Consider the following 20,632-nt stretch of genomic DNA (forward strand, 5'->3'; position numbering starts at 1 on the left):
TCCACCTCAAGGATACAGACAGTCTTTAGGAAAAGCCATTACAACCACTCAGAAACAGAGAGATTTCCATAGGAAATACCCAGCCCTCAGTGAAACTTTTCACCTCAGGATGAACCGGGGACTTTGGTTTTTGATTGCTTCATCCTTGGATTTGATTTGACAATTCATTAAACATGGTCTACCCAACGATTTTTCCTCAAGATCAATGGCAAACTTGGATCTCCTCCTGCCCTCATCCTCATGCATTGCAGTCCGTAAGTAAGTGATCTCTGCCCAGTCCTAGTCTGGGAGAAGGAACCAGATGCATGTCTTATGCTCTATATCAAGTCATGGATAACTTGGTAACATCATAACATAACATAACATAACATAACATAACATAACATAACATAACATCACAACATGGATAACTTGATGGTAACGTCAAGGATGTTAGGTTTAAAGCATGATCCCTAAAACTCAGTCATATAGGTCATTCATTCACTTTACAAATGAGAAATCAGAAGCTCACAGGTATTAAATTAATTATCCAAGGCCTCCACCATTAGTTGTAGAGATGAGGGGCAAATTCCAGCATTCTGGACTCTCGGTCTTCTTTCTACCATATCATCTGACCTCTCCCACATCCCAGATCTTTTGCTTGAGTTTTCTTACAAAGTCATGCACAGCACATCCAACTTGGCACCATTTTCTTATTGGAAATATAAATTTGGATCTGCATTGCTGCCTTTCCATTCAATAATGATAAATACTCAAAATATCATCTGGGTGGAATAGAAATAAAATAAGCATCTGGAAAGAATGTGCTATAATGAAGATGCCATTGTTTTCTCCTAAATGCTAGACAGAGAATCTGGCTTTTCAAAAACAACTGCATGAAAATATCCATGTCAACCCCAATTTATACTTTAGTAAAAAAATTAAAATGCACTAAGATTGCCAGGTTTTCAAAGATTATCAAATTAAATACAAGATAAATGACTCATTATCTTAATTAAATTAAAGTATAATAAAGATCACCATTCATTTATTCTTTAATTCATCTATCTATCCATTCAAGATTTATTGAATAAATGATGCTATGCCCCACAATTCCTGCTATTGCATCTATTAATCAAAGAATATTTACTGGGGTGAAGAGTCAGTTAAGCATCTGTCTTTGGTTCAGGCCATGTACCCCAAGGTCCTGGAATCATGAACCCCCAGGTCCTAGGCTCAAGCCCCACATCAGGCTCCCTGTTCAGTGGGGAGCCTGTTTCTCTCTCTCCCTCTGCCCCTCCCCCTGCTCATGTACTCTTTCTCTCTCTCTCTTTCAAATAAATAAATAAAATCTTGAAAATAAATAAATAAATAAAATCTTTGAAGAAGAAAAACATATTTATTAACAGGCAAAATAGTTTGAACTACAAAGTCAAAAGATCTAAATTTAAAATTTGCCTCTGCCACTTCAAGTTTTGGCAAACCTGCTACCACACAGTCTTCTCTTTTCTGGTTATTCCTATCATCATACAAAAGTACTGCTATTTTTCCACCTTAAAAATAAAAGATTTTTCTTTTAGCCTCACTTCTCCCTCTAGCTAGCATCTTATTTCCCTGCTCCCAGCAAAACTCCTTTGGAAGACATGTCCATAAATGCAGTTTCCAATTTCTTTCCTTCCATCCTCTCTTGAACCTATTATAATTAGGCATTTACCCTAACACTCCACCAATATGGCTCTTATCAATGTCATCAATGATGTTCATGTTCTTCATTTTACTCGACCATTTGGCAGAATTTGTCATAACTCATCATGCTCCTTTTTGAGACACTCTCTTCATTGGAGTTCCAGGACACCATATTTTCTTTATTTTCCTTCTCCCTACTGGCTACATCTCTCAAGCTCCTTTGCTTGTGCCCGGTGTCTTACCATTGCAGTGACTCAAGGCTTGATTTCTGGATCTCTCCCCATTACTCTCTTAGACATTTCATCTAGTTTCATGTTTTCAATATCATTTCTATGCTGATGACTTCCAAAATTATACTTCTCACCTCAACCACTCTCCTGAACTCCAGAATTCTATGGAGCTACTCAACAAACTACTCAATGGCTCCATTTATTGACCAAAACACATCTCAAATGTAACAAGTCAGCTCTCTACTTGAATTGTCCCTCAAACCTGCTGTCTTGCAGTGCTCTTCGACTAATAAATGACACCTCCATTCTTTAAAATTTAAATCATATTATGCAATGCCTTTACTTAAAAGCCTCCAGTGTTTCTTCACCTTGTTTAGGCTCTCCATGCCCTGTCCGTGTCACTGCCTTGATAACAGTCTGTCATATTCCCTCCTGGTCCACATTGGTCATTTTGCATCAGGTGGCCTCTATATCTGTTGTTCTCAATTTCTGGGCAGCTCTGCTCCAAATGTCCACATAACTCTCTCTTTTACTTCTTTCAAGTATCACTTTCTTATTAAGAACTTCCCTGACCACCCCATCTAAAATTGCAACCTGCCTCCCCATACCTACACTCCTAACTCCCTTCTCTACTTTATTATTGGCCTTATGACTTGCCATAAACACACTACATATCTAGCATATTTATTCTGATTACAAAAAAATACATCCTCTACTAGAATAAATTCTTTTTTGTGCCCTCTTCTACTCTAGCACCTTGAACAGTGACTGGCACAAAATAGGCTCTCAAAAAATGTTAGTTAAATGAATGAAGGTAAACAGTGAAAATAAGGAGAGCTACTTCTCAGGTAAAAAAAATAAGTAGTAAGTAAATGAAATAATTACTTCATACATGTTAATATATAATACATGTTCATTATTTAAAAATATTATAGGCTCACGTGTATCTGTTGAAAATAATTTTTAGGTGGGAACTGCAGGAAGGGAAGGAGAAATTCTAGGTATTAAAAGGGTTGGTAGGGAAGTGCATGGTTTTGCAAGTCAGCCTCAGGCAAGGTAAAGATAGCTCTGGAAACACCCTAGAGTTTGGCCCAGATTATCAGCATCTAGGCCAGGTTAGCAAGTGAGGGCTCGAAGGAGGAAAGGGTTGGAAGGCAGGTTGGGTCTGTGTGAGTAGTATCATGGAGTCTGTATGGAGTCTTCTTGACGGTTCAAGGTGAGACCTCTAGGCTCACATACTGCTATGTGCTGATGTCCACCTTGAGTACCTCCAGCAGTATTCAGTTTCTGGGGCAAGAGTCAGGGCTTACAGTATTTGTCTATTTCTAGGGCTAGGTGTGCATACCCTAAAGAAAGCAAATCACTACAAGTCTAAGGAAAGGGATTGCTGCACATGTTCATATAGTCCTTAATAGAATGATTTGCTATCAAAATATAAATCCTTGCAGTGAGTAACAGCATCCAAGTGTCTCTATTATGCTGCTCTGTGCCTAACACATAGTGATGTTACATGTTTTTTCATAGGTTGGAGTGAAAATCAATTCACAAAACATATTTTAAAGTGAAAATGTAATTTTAAAAAGGCACTCTAATTCTTGAAGTTATAAAGGATATATAATTCTCAAAAGTCTTTGTATCCAGATGTAGCTATTGGATTAGCTGATACAGGCCCAGTCCATGAATAAAATTTCTTTAGAAACCATATCACCTTTGAATTTTATAATACAAAGTAGATTTTCATAGAATGTCCCTAGACTTCACTAACTGACTTCCTTTGTTCCCATTTAACAGTTCCGGGGACAGAGGCACAGAGCCTGTGTTACTTTTACTTTTCTCACTGACAGTGAACACAGTGTGGGGAGGTACAGAGGAAGATACTGCTCTCTGTAACCATGTATTATCAAATAATATCTTGCAAATCTTCCCCAGTTTCAGAGAGGACAAAGTGGTAACCTCTATAATACTGCCTCAACCTCTCTTTACAATTTGTAATTGGCTTCCCACACGGAGTTTGAGCTTTGTTTGCTACACTGGTACAGATGTGGCCATGAGCTTCTTTTCTGTGAAGTTAATTAAAGGTCTGGGATCTCATTTCTTTCAAAGGATGACCTCAGACTCTGTACACAAGTGTGGAAAATATGAACATGGAGGTATGCGTGTGTGTATAAATATGTATATATGCTATATATATATATATATGTATATATATGTATATAATGAGGAAAAAGAAATAGAAAATGACAAATCCTGAGAGAAAAGAAATGAAGAAGGGAAGGCATTCATTAAGCTCCTACTATGAATTAGACACCCAAGAAGGGAGGTAAAGGGGGAAACAAAGATGGAGGGATGCAATTATCAGATGCTAAAGAATGAACTTGTAAAAATTTCCTTCCTTAAAGGAGAGCGTTATAAAACCGGATGCTGGAAGTCCATTAGGGAATGCTTGTCAAATCATTGAGAGAACAGAAGGCTGTGGTGCACTGATTTTGGCTTTGTCTCCCGTAGGTGCTAGGTTGCCGTCTTGCCATGAGATGAGTTATCTTTGAAGTTCTGCTGAGCAGTCTAAATAGCATGACTTAAAAGTGCAAGTCCCTAACCAGAGTTCAGTTCCCCAGAATACAAATGCTCAGAGAATCAGTCAAGGTCAGAAAAAAACAGCCCAAGACATTTCCCTTTAGGCCCTAGAGAATGCTATAGTCTCTATAATTAAAAGGATATTATATTGGAGGTTGCTAGATATTCGTATCATTTTTTTTTAAACTGTGGGTCCTTAAAAAATCTGTAATTGTGTCTTTATGATTCCCCTGATGGTCAGAGGGGGAAGGGTGACCTGGGAGAGGCCTAGGTAGGTGGGAGGTAGGGTCACAGCCTGCTAAGCTTGGGACATGACAAAGACAGAGGGAACTAATTACCATTTTAGAGCTTTAAGGTAGGTCTTCAAAAACTGTTCAGGAATTCCTGGCCAATTACATTTTGCTCAGATGTCACTTTGGCTTTTTCTACCCCCATTGTCCCAATATCACATTAAATATCCTCAGCATTGTTGGGCTTATAATAGATTATTCTCTGCCTCCATTTGTATTTTGGGGTAGATTGCAATCATTTGGTCCAATTCTTCATTATTCTCTCTATCCACACTCCTTAACCATATAACCTTGCAGTACTCTCCCACTGTGGGCTGCTGACCTGGTCAGTCTCTTGACCATAGGCTTAGGCATGTGATTTTCTTTGGTCAATAGGATGTGAAAATGTGATGCAAGCAGAGGCTTGAAATGGACTTGCACCTTAGGGCTTGCTTGTCTGCTAGGCGAAGAGTGACAGACAGATGGTACTGCTACATGCCCCAGCCAAGCCCAATATAGACTTAAATCCTGCAGATGTGTAAGAAATAAATGTTATTTTTGGATGCCACTGAGGTTAGGTTGTATGGTTGTTTCTTTCACAGCAAAAGATAACTGATACAAATGTCATTTGATCCATGCTCCTCTTGTCTACAAGAGTCGTATTTCTAAAATGGAACTCCAATTATCCTAAAATCACTTTGCTTCAGACACTTCAGTGATTTCCTGTTATGGACTGAATGTAGGCTCCCCCAAAATTCATATGTTGAAGTCCTAACCCCTAATACCTCAGAAAGTGACCTTGTTTGGAAATAGGGTCATGTAAAAAATAGGGTCATGAGTTAAAATGAGGTTATACTAGAGAAGAGTGGGCCTCTAATCTGGCTGATGTCCTTATAAAAAAGGGACATTTGGAGACAGAGACACTCATAGGAGAATGCCATGTGAATATGAAGGGTAGAGATTAAGATGACATGTCTCCAAGTTAAAGAATACCAAAGATTGTTGGAAAACCACCAGAAGCTAAGAGAAAGGAATAGAACAGACTCTCCCTCACAGTCCTTCAGAAGGAACTAATCCTGCTGACACCTTGAACTTAGACTTCTACATTTCTCATACAATACATTTCTGTTGGTTAAGATGCTCCTCATTACCTTTAGGATAAAGTTTAAACACTCCTTCACAAGCTATGGATGTCCTTACATAAACTGGTCTCTCTCTCTATGGATTCATCCCTCACTGTAACCTTACCCCATTCCCTAGCCACACAGAACTAGTTACAGTGCTTCAACCAATTGCTTCAGAGATTTTTGTCCATCCTCAACTTTGGTTTCAAATTCTCTTCACGCTACCTCCCCACCCTTCATTAGACCCCACATGATTACCTAATTAACTTCTATTGTATTTCAAAGCTTCAGATCAGACATCATCTCTGGAAACTTTTTCTTCATCTTCCCAATCCTAACTAAAGAGGATGCCCTAATGAGTGCTCCCCAAACATCGTATACAGATATTTCTATCACAGTCTGTATCACACTATGGATAATTAATTGTTCCTTTCACATCCTTATCCTCATCAACAGACTTGGTAATGAACCCTAAGGACAAGGTCATATCCCATGTCCTTTTATCCCTAGTATCTAGTATAGTTCTCGCTGCAGAGGGCTGTGCAGCATGTTTTTGTAAGGAATCTATGAAGGCTCATGTACAAATATCCAAACACATGTGTTTTTTGGCATATGGGAGATACATTCTGCTAGTGTGACAACTAGCAGCTGAGTTTACTTAGAAGCGAAAGCACCCAATTAAAGACCAAACATCACTTCCTTATTCTTCTTCATCTCCTTCTCTCTATATAACTACCCTATCTCACATGCTTTATAATGCTTTTAGATGTAAGTTGACTGTGAATTATTACCAACTGTGGGCCTTTCATCTTCAAGACTGACAGTCCATGTTCCACATTTCTCAGGAGGGAGAGACTATTATAACTATATTTTTGCTTACCAAGAGAATTGTTAATGGTTATCCTGGAGGAAAAAAAAATCTATAAATATCCAACCTATAATGAAGCCTTAAGCTTACTTTCTTCCTTCACTAATGAAATTCTTTCCGAGTACATTGGCAGAATTGCAACATAACCATTACACTGTGAAAAGAGACAAAGCCTGTAGTGGATTTTTTCTTTTACCTGTTTAGTCCTCATTTTGGAATCGGACGACAGATTGTTGTAGGTATAATGTGCCTGTGTGACTCCACAGAAGAGGACAGCAACTATTCCTGAAATTCAAAAACATACCAGTCAAAACCAATTTTCTTTCCCATCTCATACAAAGGGCATGGCCACATCAGCTAGAAGAAGAGGGGAACTTGATGTCAGTAGAGTTAAAACTGCTAATAATTACCATAATTGTCAGTTCTTCATAATTAAAAGGATCTTGTATTGGTGTATACCTTTCTACTTGTTTTAAACATGGGTCCTACAGGATTAACCTAAAGAAAAGTATTAAGAAGTACATTCTTCTTGAGGATAAATGATTCTCTGGTCATGAGTTAAGAAAGTTATACTTGGGGAAACATGAACAAAAGACTATGTGGGCAACTCCGGTCTTCTCATAGCTAGTGCCAACTGCTTTTTTGAATTTTATCCTAAATGCTGGCACACTCACTCAAACATTTGCTTTTCACTGGGTACCCTGAGGAACCTGAAGAGGTTCCCGTCATACATAATTTAGTATTGAAAACTATGAGTCACAAACTTAAGAAATCTATAAGGGTTTTGTTGCCCCTGCCAATGCCTTGACTTGCCAAGCATGAGAGAAAGGTCCTTTTTGGCCCTATGCCTCCCTGACAAAGCTGGGTGTTCTATTTTCTGCTGCTGAAGAACTCAGTGAGTACATCCAAGGCACACACTCCTTGAAGGTAAGCTGGTCTGTTCTTGTGTGCTTCCTTCCTACAGTGAGCCTTCAGCTGCTTCTAGGCTGACTGCAGGATTGATTTCTTAAGCTATCAGTAGACCCAGCTTTACGCGACATGAAGCCACACATACACTAGATGTTCCCTGGGGATAGAGGAGTAGCAACCATGAGACAAACGTTGTTATTTGTCTCTGGGCTGCTATTCTCTGTTATCAGCCCTGAGCTGGGGTAGGCAATTGGTGGGGATGGCATTCTACTTTGGACTAAAGATTGTATTAATTATGGGAAATTGAGCATAGAGGAGGGCTTTGGGAAAAACACAAGATGTAAGTATTCCTCAAGTCAGACCAAGGGGATCAAATTGAATTTTAAGCAGCAGAGTCTTTCCAACTAAAAACACTCATAAATTAAATGCTGATGATTCTTAAGAGTATAGAGATATGTGAACTGAATACTGACATCGCAAATGAATCTACAATAAAGAATTTTAAAGAACCAAGCTTTTTTTTTTTTTTTTTGTACTTAGACTGTATGTTTCTATTTATACGGTGGTTATTACTTGGATTCGCTTTGGATAAAGTATTGCTAAGATATATTTACTTATACAAGTGCATAGACATTTACATGACTTATATCCTTTTAATTTGCTTCAAAATTTTAGGCAACAGAATGACTAGGAAATTTTGCCAAGAAATATATATGCAGTAAGCATTCCATAGATTTTTGGGTAACATTTCATTTTCTTAGCCTTTCTTCAAAAATTCTAAGAAAAGGATGCTTATAAACATTGTGTATTACTGTTCACAAAAATTCTATTAAAAAACAACCAATACCTGGGAAACTTTAGGGGTACTGAAGCACTTTAAGTACTTTGAGGCACTAGGAAGACTGCCATGCATATTGTTTTGTTATCAAATATTTTCTTTCCTTATTTAAAAATGTAATTTACCTATCTCTGCTGATTCTATAGTCTGTTGAAGATTTTTCTGGGTGAGGTTTAGCTGACCCTCCCACTGATGTGGAAACGTTTGGATTGTATATTGATTTGCAGAGTGGTGGTGAATAAAAAGGGTGGGAGTACGTGTGGGTAGTGCATAAATGTATTCTGAGAACAAGAAGTGGTAACAAAGAAGTGTTCTAAAGGAGAGAGAGAGGATTTAAGTCTGGCTGAATGCCTATGGTGGGCCAAGAATGCACCGTTGTTGTTTTACATCATCTTATCTATTGCATTGATTTATTATTTCACAATAGGCTTAGTACTATTAACCAGCTCTTCCTACTGTCTTGCCCTTCTCAGTAATAGCATCTCCATTCTTCTTGCTGCTCAGGCCAAAATTCAGGATCACCCTTTGCTTTTCCTCTCTCTGCACTTCAGTGATTTTGTTGTCTTGTCCTTTGAAACTTACCCGAACCCAGTCGCTTCTCAACACTGCCTCCCCTAACATCCTTTTCCAAGCCACCGTGGTCGTTTTTTGCCTAGATTACAGATTCCTGATTGGTCCCCTTGTCTCCCCCGTTAGGCTCCTGCAGTCTAGCTTCCATCCAGCCACAGTGGTTCTTTTAAGACAGTTGAGATCATGTGAGATCATGTCAGTTCTCTTCCCTAAACTTTGTAATAGATCCCCATGACTAAAAGGCCCTAAGGATCTGGTTTCGCCCCCTTCTTCCCTTCCCACAGGTCTCTAAGCTCATCTCCTACTATACTCATCCCTTGCAGTACACTACATCCTTGCTAAGCACATTCCACTGCAGGGCCCTTCAGTTTCTGATTCCTACTGTTTGGAAAGCTCTTCAGATATCCACATGGCTCTCTCCTTCCCTTAAGATGTTACAGTCTCAGACACATCTTCTGCATGCATTCTATAAAAATGATCCCTTCCATCATTCTCTACTTGCCTATCTTTCTTTGTTCTTTTTAATATTATTTACTGCCACCTAACATTTTGTAAATTCCTGTGTTTATTTTCTGCCTTCCAGAATGGCAAAGGAAAGCTCATTGAGTGCAGGGGGATTCATTGGTCCCTAACCCTCTGAGCAAAGCCAGGCACAGTGTAGGCATTCAGGGAATATTTGCTGAATAAATTAATGCATATTCCTATTCCCATGTAACAAGTAAGAAACAAAAGTAATTTACTTAAGGTCACCTTGAAAGTGGCAGAACTAAGATTTCAAAATCTAACAAACTCCCCGTGCTTTACTACCTGTATCAGTCCATCTGTGAATGTTTTAAGGTAATCTTAAGCCATCTAAAAAATATCATTTCTAATGTCCCAGAGAAATTGAGATATGATGATGAAGATTATATATCCAAAGAGGCTGGTATCTTGTTTGAGGATACATTCTCTAGTAGCTCCACTGGTTTCGTTTCCTTGCTTCCATTAGAACACTAGCAGACAATGCCTCTGCTAATACTTTTTTTTTTTTTTTTTGAGTTGTGTATACAGATGAATCACACAAACAAACAAATGAAAAGTGTGCCTATATGACCAGAGTCTTGGTGTTGTAATTAAAGTATAACAACTGAGTTGATCTAACCTTCAGTATTAGCCTACATAATCATAATTCTATACCTTAGTATTAATTAACTCACACAAATTACTGTAATTAGTATGACTTTTACAAGCCAAAACATATTTTGAAAATGTCTCATCTAAATACACCTCTAAATTCTCTGCCACTTAAGTGGATTCAGAGTTGAGGGTTTTCTCTCTTACAAAAGTGCATGTTAGGGTGCCTGGGTGGCCCAGTTGGTTGAGCGACTGCCTTCAGCTCAGCTCATGGTCCCGGAGTCCCAGGATTGAGTCCCACATCAGGCTCCCTGCTTGGCAGGGAGTTTGTTTCTCCCTCTGACCCTCTCCCTTCTCATGCTCGCTCTCTCTCTCTCTCTCTCTCAAATAAATAAATACAATCTTTTTTGGAAAGTGCATTTTAGCTGTCATTGTATTTTTGCATCCCTATGCTTGCCAGCACTAGTTGTCCGACTGTTAGGTGGGGCCCTAGGCAACTCTCTTACATGCCTGGATCTCAGATTCTCGGGTCTGCAGGGGGATGGAGGGCACCAGGTGCTCTCTGTGTGAGTCAGCAAACCAGTGTCTCGGCTCCAAACACACCTGCCTGTGCTCTCCCTGTGATCCTGAGGCTGGGGCTCTGCAGACCGCATCTTCCTTCTCCAGAGCCTGCTGAGCTCTGCTGAGATGAGCCCCAGAGGGAGGCTGGGATGTAAGAGGGGGAGAAAAGGCCTTGCTGCCTTCTTGCTTGCCTATTGCTCCCGTGAGCGGCATCTCAGCAGTGCTTCTTCACCATAGCTTCCAGTTGGTTCCAGCCTCACGGGCCTTCCTCAGAAAAAGCAATAGCCAGCCAGTGACCTCAGAGGTCTGGGTCAAAACTCCAGCAGTTCCCTCTTAGGAACTTATAGATTCTCTTCCATTTGGCCCTCCTGACCCAGGGTTCACACTTGCTTCTGGCAATTACTACCTGTATGGCCTCAGTGCCCCCTTTGTACTTTTTCAACTCTCTACCATCTGTACGCCTAATCTACCGCATTAAACTCTGGGCATAGCCAGCTGGTTTCTCTTTTCCTGACTGAATCCCGACCAGTACTCACTTGTGTGTCCCTTCTCATTCTAACCATTGACGGTTCCCGGAAACCACTGAAGTTTTGTCACCTGGAAGTAAGATTTTCCCTGTATTGTCCTGTCATAACTGGACAATGGGGGATGCCAGTGGCAGCTGAGATGCTGTGCCAAGTCCCAGAGGACTAGACTCGGTCTCCTTTCAATCCTACTTATGGTTAAAATTGTCATTTTAAAAAAGTGTGAGTTTGAGCCACTAGGTTAGAACAAGAGACTTGGGGGAAGGAAATAAGTTAGGCCTAGAACTATTAAAGAGGCTTGGGTTATACTTGGACACATGTCTTCTGACTCCCAATCATATGATCTTTCCAAAATATGAGCACTATCCTATAGTGTGGCTGCCTTGAAGTGTGAGAAGTTCCCTATCATTTGAGATTTTTGGGCCAAACCAAATGTTTGAATGATAATCTGCCAGAGCTGCTGTGGGGAAAAAACTCTTTTCAAAAGGAGTCTGGATATCCTCCAGTTCTCTGGGTCTATCATTTTCCTATATACTATTTTATTAATTCACTAGGATTAACATCTCAATTTAACCTTTATTTTTTTTTAGGATGAGGAACTAATGCTGGTTCCAAATGAAACCTTTAGACATTTGAGTAGAGGTGGCCCAGCTTAACTTTCTCAAAAGGTAAAGACAAAATAAACTTCTGGACCATCAAATATCCTTTTAGGGAGACAACTCTTCTAAAATAAAATTTTAAAAGACATCATTACCATACCTTCTAATCATAAAAACTTAATTTTTTTCAAGTGAGCTATGAGATTTAAAGATAAACTCAGGAAGTCTCTTCTGTGTAGAAAAAAGATGTTTCTGAGTCTTTAGACCACAAACTTTCAGGTCAAAGGACATTGAATACGGTGAATTCTGATGTTGGTGTCCAAGTGACAGATGCAGCTCACCTCAGAGAAACCCACTTCCTTTCTTTTCTCTCTTGCTGTTTCTTCCCCCTCTGTTTTGCTTGTCCTTGTCATTTCCTGGTTATGCTTAATTTACAGCATATCCTACTGTCCTCCCCCTACAGCAGAATCTTCCTGACCCCACCTGAAAGCTCAGCTATGGCCCAAGAATATGGCCCAAGAGAGATTTCAAAACTCCACCTAATGCCTCTGGAATGTTAATGTACATTGGAATCACCTGGAAATCTTGAAAAATGCAGATTCTTCTTCAGTAGGTTTGAAGTGGAGCCCATGATTCTGCATTTTATACTACCAGGGATATCTGCGCCACTGATCCTAGCATCTCACTTTGAGAAGCAAATCTCTGACCAACGCTTTGGTATTAAGTCTCAGTTCACCACCTCTTCTATGGCTTGCTTTGACCTTGTGTGGTCCAAAAAGTTTTTTACTAACTATACAAAAAGTTTTAAAATTATATTCCTGTGTTTTTAGTCTCTATTTTTCTTTCCATAACTTTCCAGAATTGACATGATTCCATAAAATAATTTCAGTTTCATGGAACAATTATCTATCAAGGACATTTGAGGAGTTTAAATTTTTTTTATATTAGTATTATTTATGGAAAATTTGGAATAAAATTGATAATATATTTTTCTATCAAACTGTTTAATAGTTTTCCCCTTCAGAAAAAAGCAAATAAATCACATTCCTCAATCACAATATTATAAAATTGGAAATTAACAAAAAAAGCATATCTACAAAAATGTATCCATTAGGGATTTTTAACTGTGTTCTTCTAGATGAAATTGGAGTTGAAGATGAAATCAAATTTGCAATTTGAGCTTATGTAGAAATAAATAACAGTGAGTGTAGAGTACACTTCTTATCAAAACCAATGAGATGAAACCAGATTATTCAGAGGGAAGTTTGCAGACTTGTATGCATTCCATTAGGGGGAAAAAAAAAAGAATTGGAAGATTTACCTCAAGAAGGTAGACAACAGACATAATAATGGACCCAAAGAAAGTAGAATTAAAAACCCAATAAAAGAAAAATGAAAACAAAATGGTCAAAGAGAACATATAAGACCTAAATTTGGTCAGTAAAATTAAGATTTATAAAGTAATTGTGTGGTTTATGCCTCTCAGGGCCTGGGGTCCATCCTTCTCAGGCTGCCATTCTCTGGTTATGGTTATAGGTAGAAAATGGGTGACATTGGCCATTGGCTTCACCCATCCAAGAGTCAATTTTCTCATTTGGATAGTATCGAATCTGTCTTAGAGGTCTGTTCTCAGTATAAAGCTATATCATGGATATTAACATGCTTCATAAAATAAACATTAATAAGTACATCCTAGATTTTACTATAATTACTAGAAGTAGATGAAAGAAAGAAGACATGAAAAGAAGGAATAACTTAGCTGATTCCACAGATAGACACAATACTTCCTGTTTAATACATTGCTGGGGGAAGAAGTACAAAGGGTCTAGTAAATGTCTTGTATATTCTATACCCTTAATCATTATTTTTTGCCATTTCTTCTACAGTAATTCCTGTGTCAAGAAAAACCAAATGAAAATGTGCTCCTTATTCCTAATAATCCAAACTTAGACAATTTTCAGTAATACTATAGTTAAGGTACTAGATTTTTGCAAGTTATCTTGGGTATCTGCTATCATCTACTCAAATCCTATTTATTATGGAGGTCATTCAGTGAGCAAACACAGGTTATGGCTATGGGGGACACAAGGATGAATAAAGCTGGTCTTAGACCTCAAGCAGCTTTATGTCTTCTCACAGAGACAACATGTACACAAAGACATCTAATAGCAGGTATAATGTAGTTGGTGACAAGAAAACAGAAATCCTGAGAGATTATTATTTCTTTTGGGTTGGGGAAGGTGCAAAAAAAAAAATGGGAAAAATTTTCCTAAAAGATTCTGAGGTATTTGGCATGTTGAAAGATGACAAGACTTTGAGGATGCCGAGTCAGGAGTAGGGAATTCAATGTGAGTGAAGGGAGAGAGGCAGGAGACTGTGGGGCATATGTGAGAAACATGCAGTTTAACTGCACGCTTTGGGTTTTAATCAGTTATAGGTTAGGACATAAATACAAATAGAATTAATTAATTACATTTTCTAAAAAAAAACTTATTAAAAGAAACAATTATTAAACTGTATTAATTGTCAAACTAACTGCTATAAGCACAAAAGCATTTATCTTACATGTTTTACTAGTTCTTTTATAAAAATCAGAAATATGAAACATCCAGTATGTCTGTCCTATGCAGGCAAACATTACTACATTTTTCTTCCCAACAAAAATAAAAACTGATCATTCTTTTTCCATCTCTGCTGCAAAAACAAGCAATCATTAAGTGCAATTGCTACATTGCATGTCTAAGATTTTGGATTCAAGTTCTATTTATGGGGTCCTGTGGCAATGATGAATGGAATCAAGTACATACATCTGAGTCCACAGAGAGGGGAACATGCTCACAAATATCCGAGAACTGAAATAAAAAGGAGCTCTGAAAGAAATCAAGAAGTGGCCTAGAAAATATAATAATACTTTCTGACTCATGTGTATACACAAGATTGCCTTTCACTGTTTGCACAGTGAGACTTTAGTAGTGTACAAGATCCTGAAAGGGCTGGTTGTAGGGACTCACTTGTGCAATTTTAAACAAAAACTAGAACCAATATTTTATGACACTAGCTAAAAGAGCTGTTTGAGAAACCACAAAGAAGTACACAGTTAAATTCAAATTAATTGGCAAGCAAGGAAATTTAGGAAACAGCATGAGGAGATCCATAATTCTTTGGGAAAAATAATGATTCTGCTGGCAAGTACATTCTTTCCACAGAGATCAATTTTCATAGGACAATTAACATATGGTTAATAGAGTGCCATGTACACTCTTGTCCTTGATTCCCAATTCTGGACCCTTTCAGAGAGCATTTGCACTACTAAATATTATCTATGTCTATGTCTAGGCATATATATAAATATAAGCTTACATGATCCAGGTTCAGTGTGTGACTGTAAATTATATAAGGAAAAATGTACTACGTTGGACATCAAGAGGCCTGGGAACTATCTGGTTGCAGTTCATCCACTTGGATGACTTGTGCAATTTAAATTCATTGCCTGGTCCATTGTCGTCTTCTCAATGAATTAAAGAAGATGGTCTGCATTAGTATTCATTAAGTTGGAATATACAAGAAAACCCATTGAAAGATGGAAGAAAATACAAAAACATCAGTTTTTAATTAAACATTTTGTGTATTTTCAAGTATGTAAGTGTTTTTGTGGGCAAAATTATACTTGTCTGCAAATAAGGGAATGATAAAGCTATTTTATTTTATTTTTGGCCAATAAGGGTCAAGAGACTCTGGCAAACACTGCTCTAGAAGATCTCTAAGTACTTTTCAATCTTAAATGTCTGTGATTTGAGTGGATCAGTTTTTACATTTGCTTCAAGTTCTGCATATATGGAATTGAAGAATTACATGGGGCCCCTCAGCTTCACGTTGACCTCCTGTCAGTTAGATTACCAGGAGTCTCCCTCTTGACCTAGATCTCCTTAAGCACTGGGTCTACACCCTCCCTCTTTGTATTGCCCCAACTCCCATAACAGTGCCCACAGGCATCAGGCCTGGAAAGGCAGATTGGTCAGAGAACGAATCTCTATTTCAAAAAATATTCCTCTGCTTTGAAAAGAGAATGCAAGAGAAATTAGTTTTTGATCCTCACATACAAATAGATGTTTATCTGGATTTATTAGTGGCAGGGTCCATTTTCTCCTAATATTTAAATTTTCTTTTTCAAGAGTATTGATTGTCACCTACACTCTTTGTTCCTGATAACATTATTCAGTAGTTCTTTTTTCATTAAAAGTTGATGAAGCCTTCAGATACAGAAGCTGAAAAATAAACGTCTGTCACAAGGAGCATGATTTTCTTTGACATTAAATGCAGACTTGAGGGGTTTCTAAGACTAAAGAATATTGCATTTTTGGACAGGATATATTGATTATATTATCAGAACACAGAGAACAAGAAAGAAAGAAAAAATGTGTCTTGCTTTCAGATGGTACTCTGTGGGGTTTTAAAGTTGATGGGTTATTTTTACATGCCACGCTTTTATTTGTTTTTGATCTAGTAAAAAGAGACATTTTTGACAGGTTTCCTACTACCACCGCTGAATGTGAACCTGGAACTGAGAAGTCAAAGATTTAAAGAAATGGAAAACTCCTTCAGGGAATATGAAAGATTCCAAGTTTCCAAAGAGCACAATTACTGTCTAGCTCACCATATTTGGCAATGCCACAGTTGGCAGATTAATCATGAGTCTGTGGAATATAAGAAAATCAATATAGAAAATAGCACGAATCTATGTTCTTATTCCTGGTTTCCCCAATGCGGTGTAGGCATGCATTTAAGAGTTACTTCCCCTCTATGTTGCAAGGTTTATAAATTTCCATTTAAAACAAAAATCTGATTCAAAATATAGCAGTGGGTATTTGTGCAAATTAAATTGGGGTCTGGAAAAGAAGAAAAAAACACTTTTTCATTTATATCGCTGCTATTCTGTCTCAGGACTTGGTGTTCATCAAGCTTACCCTTCTTTTCAGTTTTCATTTCCTTGGAGTCAGCTAACACATTTGCACCAGAGTCACCTAAATGGCTAATGAAAAACCTCACCCAAGATGTCCATGTCCAATTGCCCATCATACCCTTCCATGTAGTTTTCATATTTGCGTAGAATCCAGAAGACTTTCTAATGAAATAGTTTTTGTGTCTCCCTTTCTATTGCATGTATTCACTCACTTATATTCCCATTTTGGAGGAATGAACCATTGATCAAGCTGCTATAGGGACCTGGGAATTATCTTTGACTGTACTTTCTCCTTCATCCACGTGCTATATATTTGTGCCATCTACCTTCCGACAATTTTCTACATGCCTATGAAGAAAATGGGTTTTTGAGAAAGAAAGCATTTTTTTCCCTCCTATGCCTCTTGGCCCCATAAGGAAACATTAAATAACGACTGAAAACACTTACAGTGAAAAAAGCGGGGGTAAATTTGTCCACTACTCAAGTTGCTTGTGCAAGGTTGTTTGAACACTGAAATGATGAGCTATTCAGTTCAAGAAAATGCAGGTGTGATTTAATGAGTTATTATGCAAGGAGATGTACTTTACACCTGTGTTTATTGAGGTGGCAACGTTGTATGTTTGCCCTTGGTTCACTGTGTTGGTTAACTAATCCCCTTGAGAATTTTGGATGCCTGTTACTACAGTTTGAATGCCTAATATTCTGAGTCTCCAGGTTTTATTTTTGGCTTGGAAAACACTCAATGCACTCATTTGTTGGTGAATTGTTGGCTAATTAAGTTGGATTCACATGGTTCTGACAATATGAAGCATGAGCAGTGTTAAGCAAAGAGATGTCACCTAATGACATGTTCTTAGAAGCTGAAAATGACCAGATTTGTTTTAAGAAGCAATTCAAACCAAGTCTCCTCCCAGTGTTTTGTTTTATTTACTGAGATCTAGAAATATATGTTCCATTGCATCATGTAGTGCATTGCTGGCAAGCCAAATGGAACACATTCACCTCTAAGCTAAAGCCTACTTAAGAGTTTCAGTCAACTTTTTTTCCCAAGTTGAGAGATGATGGAGATAAGATGTAATAAGCCAACTTACTCAGATCCAGCGAAGTCTCAACATGTCCAGTAATAGTCATTTTATTTGGAGGTCTTTCTTTTTTGTCTATTGTAAATAAGAAAGACTTTCCCAAGTTCTCCTTTTCCTGACTACTTAAGCTAGAAGAACCTTTCAAGAATTGACCTGACAGATAAGCAGAACCTGAGCTTCCAAGTGTCAACTTTTGCTTATCATGACAATGTAATTAGGCCCTTGTCACTTGAGAGCAACAGGAGAACATTCCTGGGTGATGGGATTGAGACCAATTAACTGTTAATATTGTGTCTGCTGTCTGTGTGTGCTGAGTGCCTCTCTCAGACATTTTGGTCAATTCCCTAGGAAATGGGCCAGAACATCATATAATTTCATCCTACTATACTTAATAAAATTCTCAGAGTGTTTTACTGCCTGGAATCAGACCAGAAAGCCCGATAGCATTACTTAATAATCAGGACTTTTTTCTTCTTTCAGGTTTTTATATGTTGATTTTCTTAGGTGGAGCTCATTCTAAGGTGAATAAATAGCAAGCTATACTATTTAACTTCTTGTATGAGAAAACGAGGTATGCCAGTGGCCTCTCTCTTCCTCCTTTGCCTTCAGTGGATGTAAAATATGCCCCAGGAATCTAAAAATGGAAGCTGCCTTTATTACAGCCATGCCTGGAAGCAGAGAAATCATTAGACATGGTGTCAATGTTGCCATTAGAAATCTTACTCTTCTGGTGTTTAATGACAGTCCCTGAAAGTTTGCTTCTGGCAAAAACCTGACCCCCAAAGTCTCAGCTGGGAAACAGATTATAAAAATGAATTTTCAAACAACCTGTCCAGCTGTGCTTTTTGGTTATCTTTATAAACTGAAAAGCAGCTTCTATGACAGGATTCAATTCCATTAGAGATTATGCTATAAATAATACTGCTGAATTATTTTCAATATTCAATTTAAAGTAATGGCTCAGTAACCCAGTGACTTTTAGAAAATAGAACTCTCCACAAGAAAAATTCTACCTGATCAGAAATTAGGTATGCATGTGTACCAGGTACCTCATAGAGAGAATACCTTGGGATCATGTATTTACTCAAAAGCCAAAATTTTGTACATGTATAATGTCCCTCCATTACAAAATAATAAAATCCTTTTACCATAGCAGTAAAGAAAATTGAGATACCAATTTCTAGATGACTTATCCCAGTCCCTCAGCCAGTGAGCCAAAGATCCAGAAACCAGAGACATACCCTTAAAGTGGCTGATTTTGTAAGTAGGGCAGACACATCCATATACATTCTCTTTCTATGCTCTCCTGGCTTGTAAGAACTCCCTGAAGTCCATTTCTATCTATACACTCTCATCCTCTAGAAAGACTTCTCACTTGCGTTTGACATTCCGTCCAGTCTTCCCAAATAAAAGTTTTCTCAAACTGTACTTGTATATTTCCAAGAGCAGAGAATCAAATTTCTGGGTAATAGAACTGCCAACCTTCATTTGCATGTCTAAAAAGCCACTCGTTCCCATAAAACTAAGTTCTTCTATGTGGCTATTGAGCATTTGCAGGTGCAATTTCCAAGTGACTGAGATGAGGCGGCTGCAAATGTGGCCCTTGAAGTAAAAGATAATCAAAATAAATCAAATGATCATCATCAAATTAGTAAAACTGAAAGTGAAAGCAGAAGATGCGGTAATGAGCAAGCCCCTCTCACAGTGAAGTGTTCATCATGAATCTTATAAGAAGCTGAATCGAAAATGATAATGAACACTGTGCAAATTGTCTTTAAAAGCTTGATCCTTTTTGTTTGGCTATCACTGTGCATCTGGCATAAGAGGGTCCCAAGTGTCCTAGCCTAGAGGCTGCATTGTCTTTGAGCCTCTTTTCCTTTCTGATCTGTCACCAAATTATGCAGTTTCTTTTGTGGAAATCTATCATGGATTATTCCTTCCCTTGTACCATTTAGGATTCTTTGTTTGCAAGCAATAAACACTGATTTTGGCTACTGTAATCAGGAAAGAATTTACTGCAGGGAAGAGTAATAGCTCTCAGAAAAGAAGCAAAAAGGCAGCCCCAGGAATCTGTGTCAGGAATAAATAGGGGATTTCAACAGGGCTTTGCTGTTGGAAAGAACAGGTGCCAACAGACATACACCCTTCTATCTCCCTCCTAAAGGATCATATCCTAGGGAAAGAGTGTCTGGCTGACCGCGCTTCCCATGTCCCCATTCTCTTTGGCAAAGAAGGATGAGACATCTTGATCAACAAGATGGTATCTGATGGAGGAGTGGTAGCTCCCTAAGCAACATCAGGATACTGTTACCAGTGAAAATGAGAATGGGTGCTGGGCAGCCCAAATCAGCATATGTCTACTATATTCCTCTCAGCTAGGTTCTTGTTTCCTCAGGTCTATATGTCTCTATTTTAACTTAATCATTAGGGAAATGAAATTGCAGATTGATGTAATTTATGGTATAGTTTTTCACTGATGTATGAATCTGCCTTGGAAAATCCTGACCAATGGACATATGCAGTCTTTCAGTATATTCTCAGGCACAGGGCACTTATTACCTGATAAAGCTGTCTGGTATTCAGATTTTGGAAAATTTTCCTCTTGTAGGGCTAAAATCATTCATTCCATTTCTCATAAGATAGTGAGGGCCCAGAAGGCTTCAGCCATACTTCTGGTGCTGATACAGCACTAACAGACCTGATAGTCTGAGGCAACTTTGGCCGGTCAATCCTAATTCTACCCATC

The 20,632-nt window shown here is 38.3% G+C and overlaps 1 protein-coding gene across 2 annotated transcripts in view; it reads right to left on the minus strand.

The window, feature by feature from the left end:
* Positions 1 to 20,632, minus strand: part of SLC9A9 (solute carrier family 9 member A9) — a 542,979-nt gene that overhangs the window by 267,282 nt on the left and 255,065 nt on the right. For both annotated transcript variants that reach the window (XM_080822667.1, XM_080822668.1), the window contains exon 9: positions 6,927 to 7,015. In XM_080822667.1, the coding sequence (XP_080678793.1) occupies positions 6,927 to 7,015 (89 nt within the window). The remainder of the gene's footprint in view (positions 1 to 6,926; positions 7,016 to 20,632) is intronic.

Source organism: Martes martes (genome assembly GCF_963455335.1).
Source record: "Martes martes genome assembly, chromosome: 1".
NCBI classification, from domain to species: domain Eukaryota; kingdom Metazoa; phylum Chordata; class Mammalia; order Carnivora; family Mustelidae; genus Martes; species Martes martes.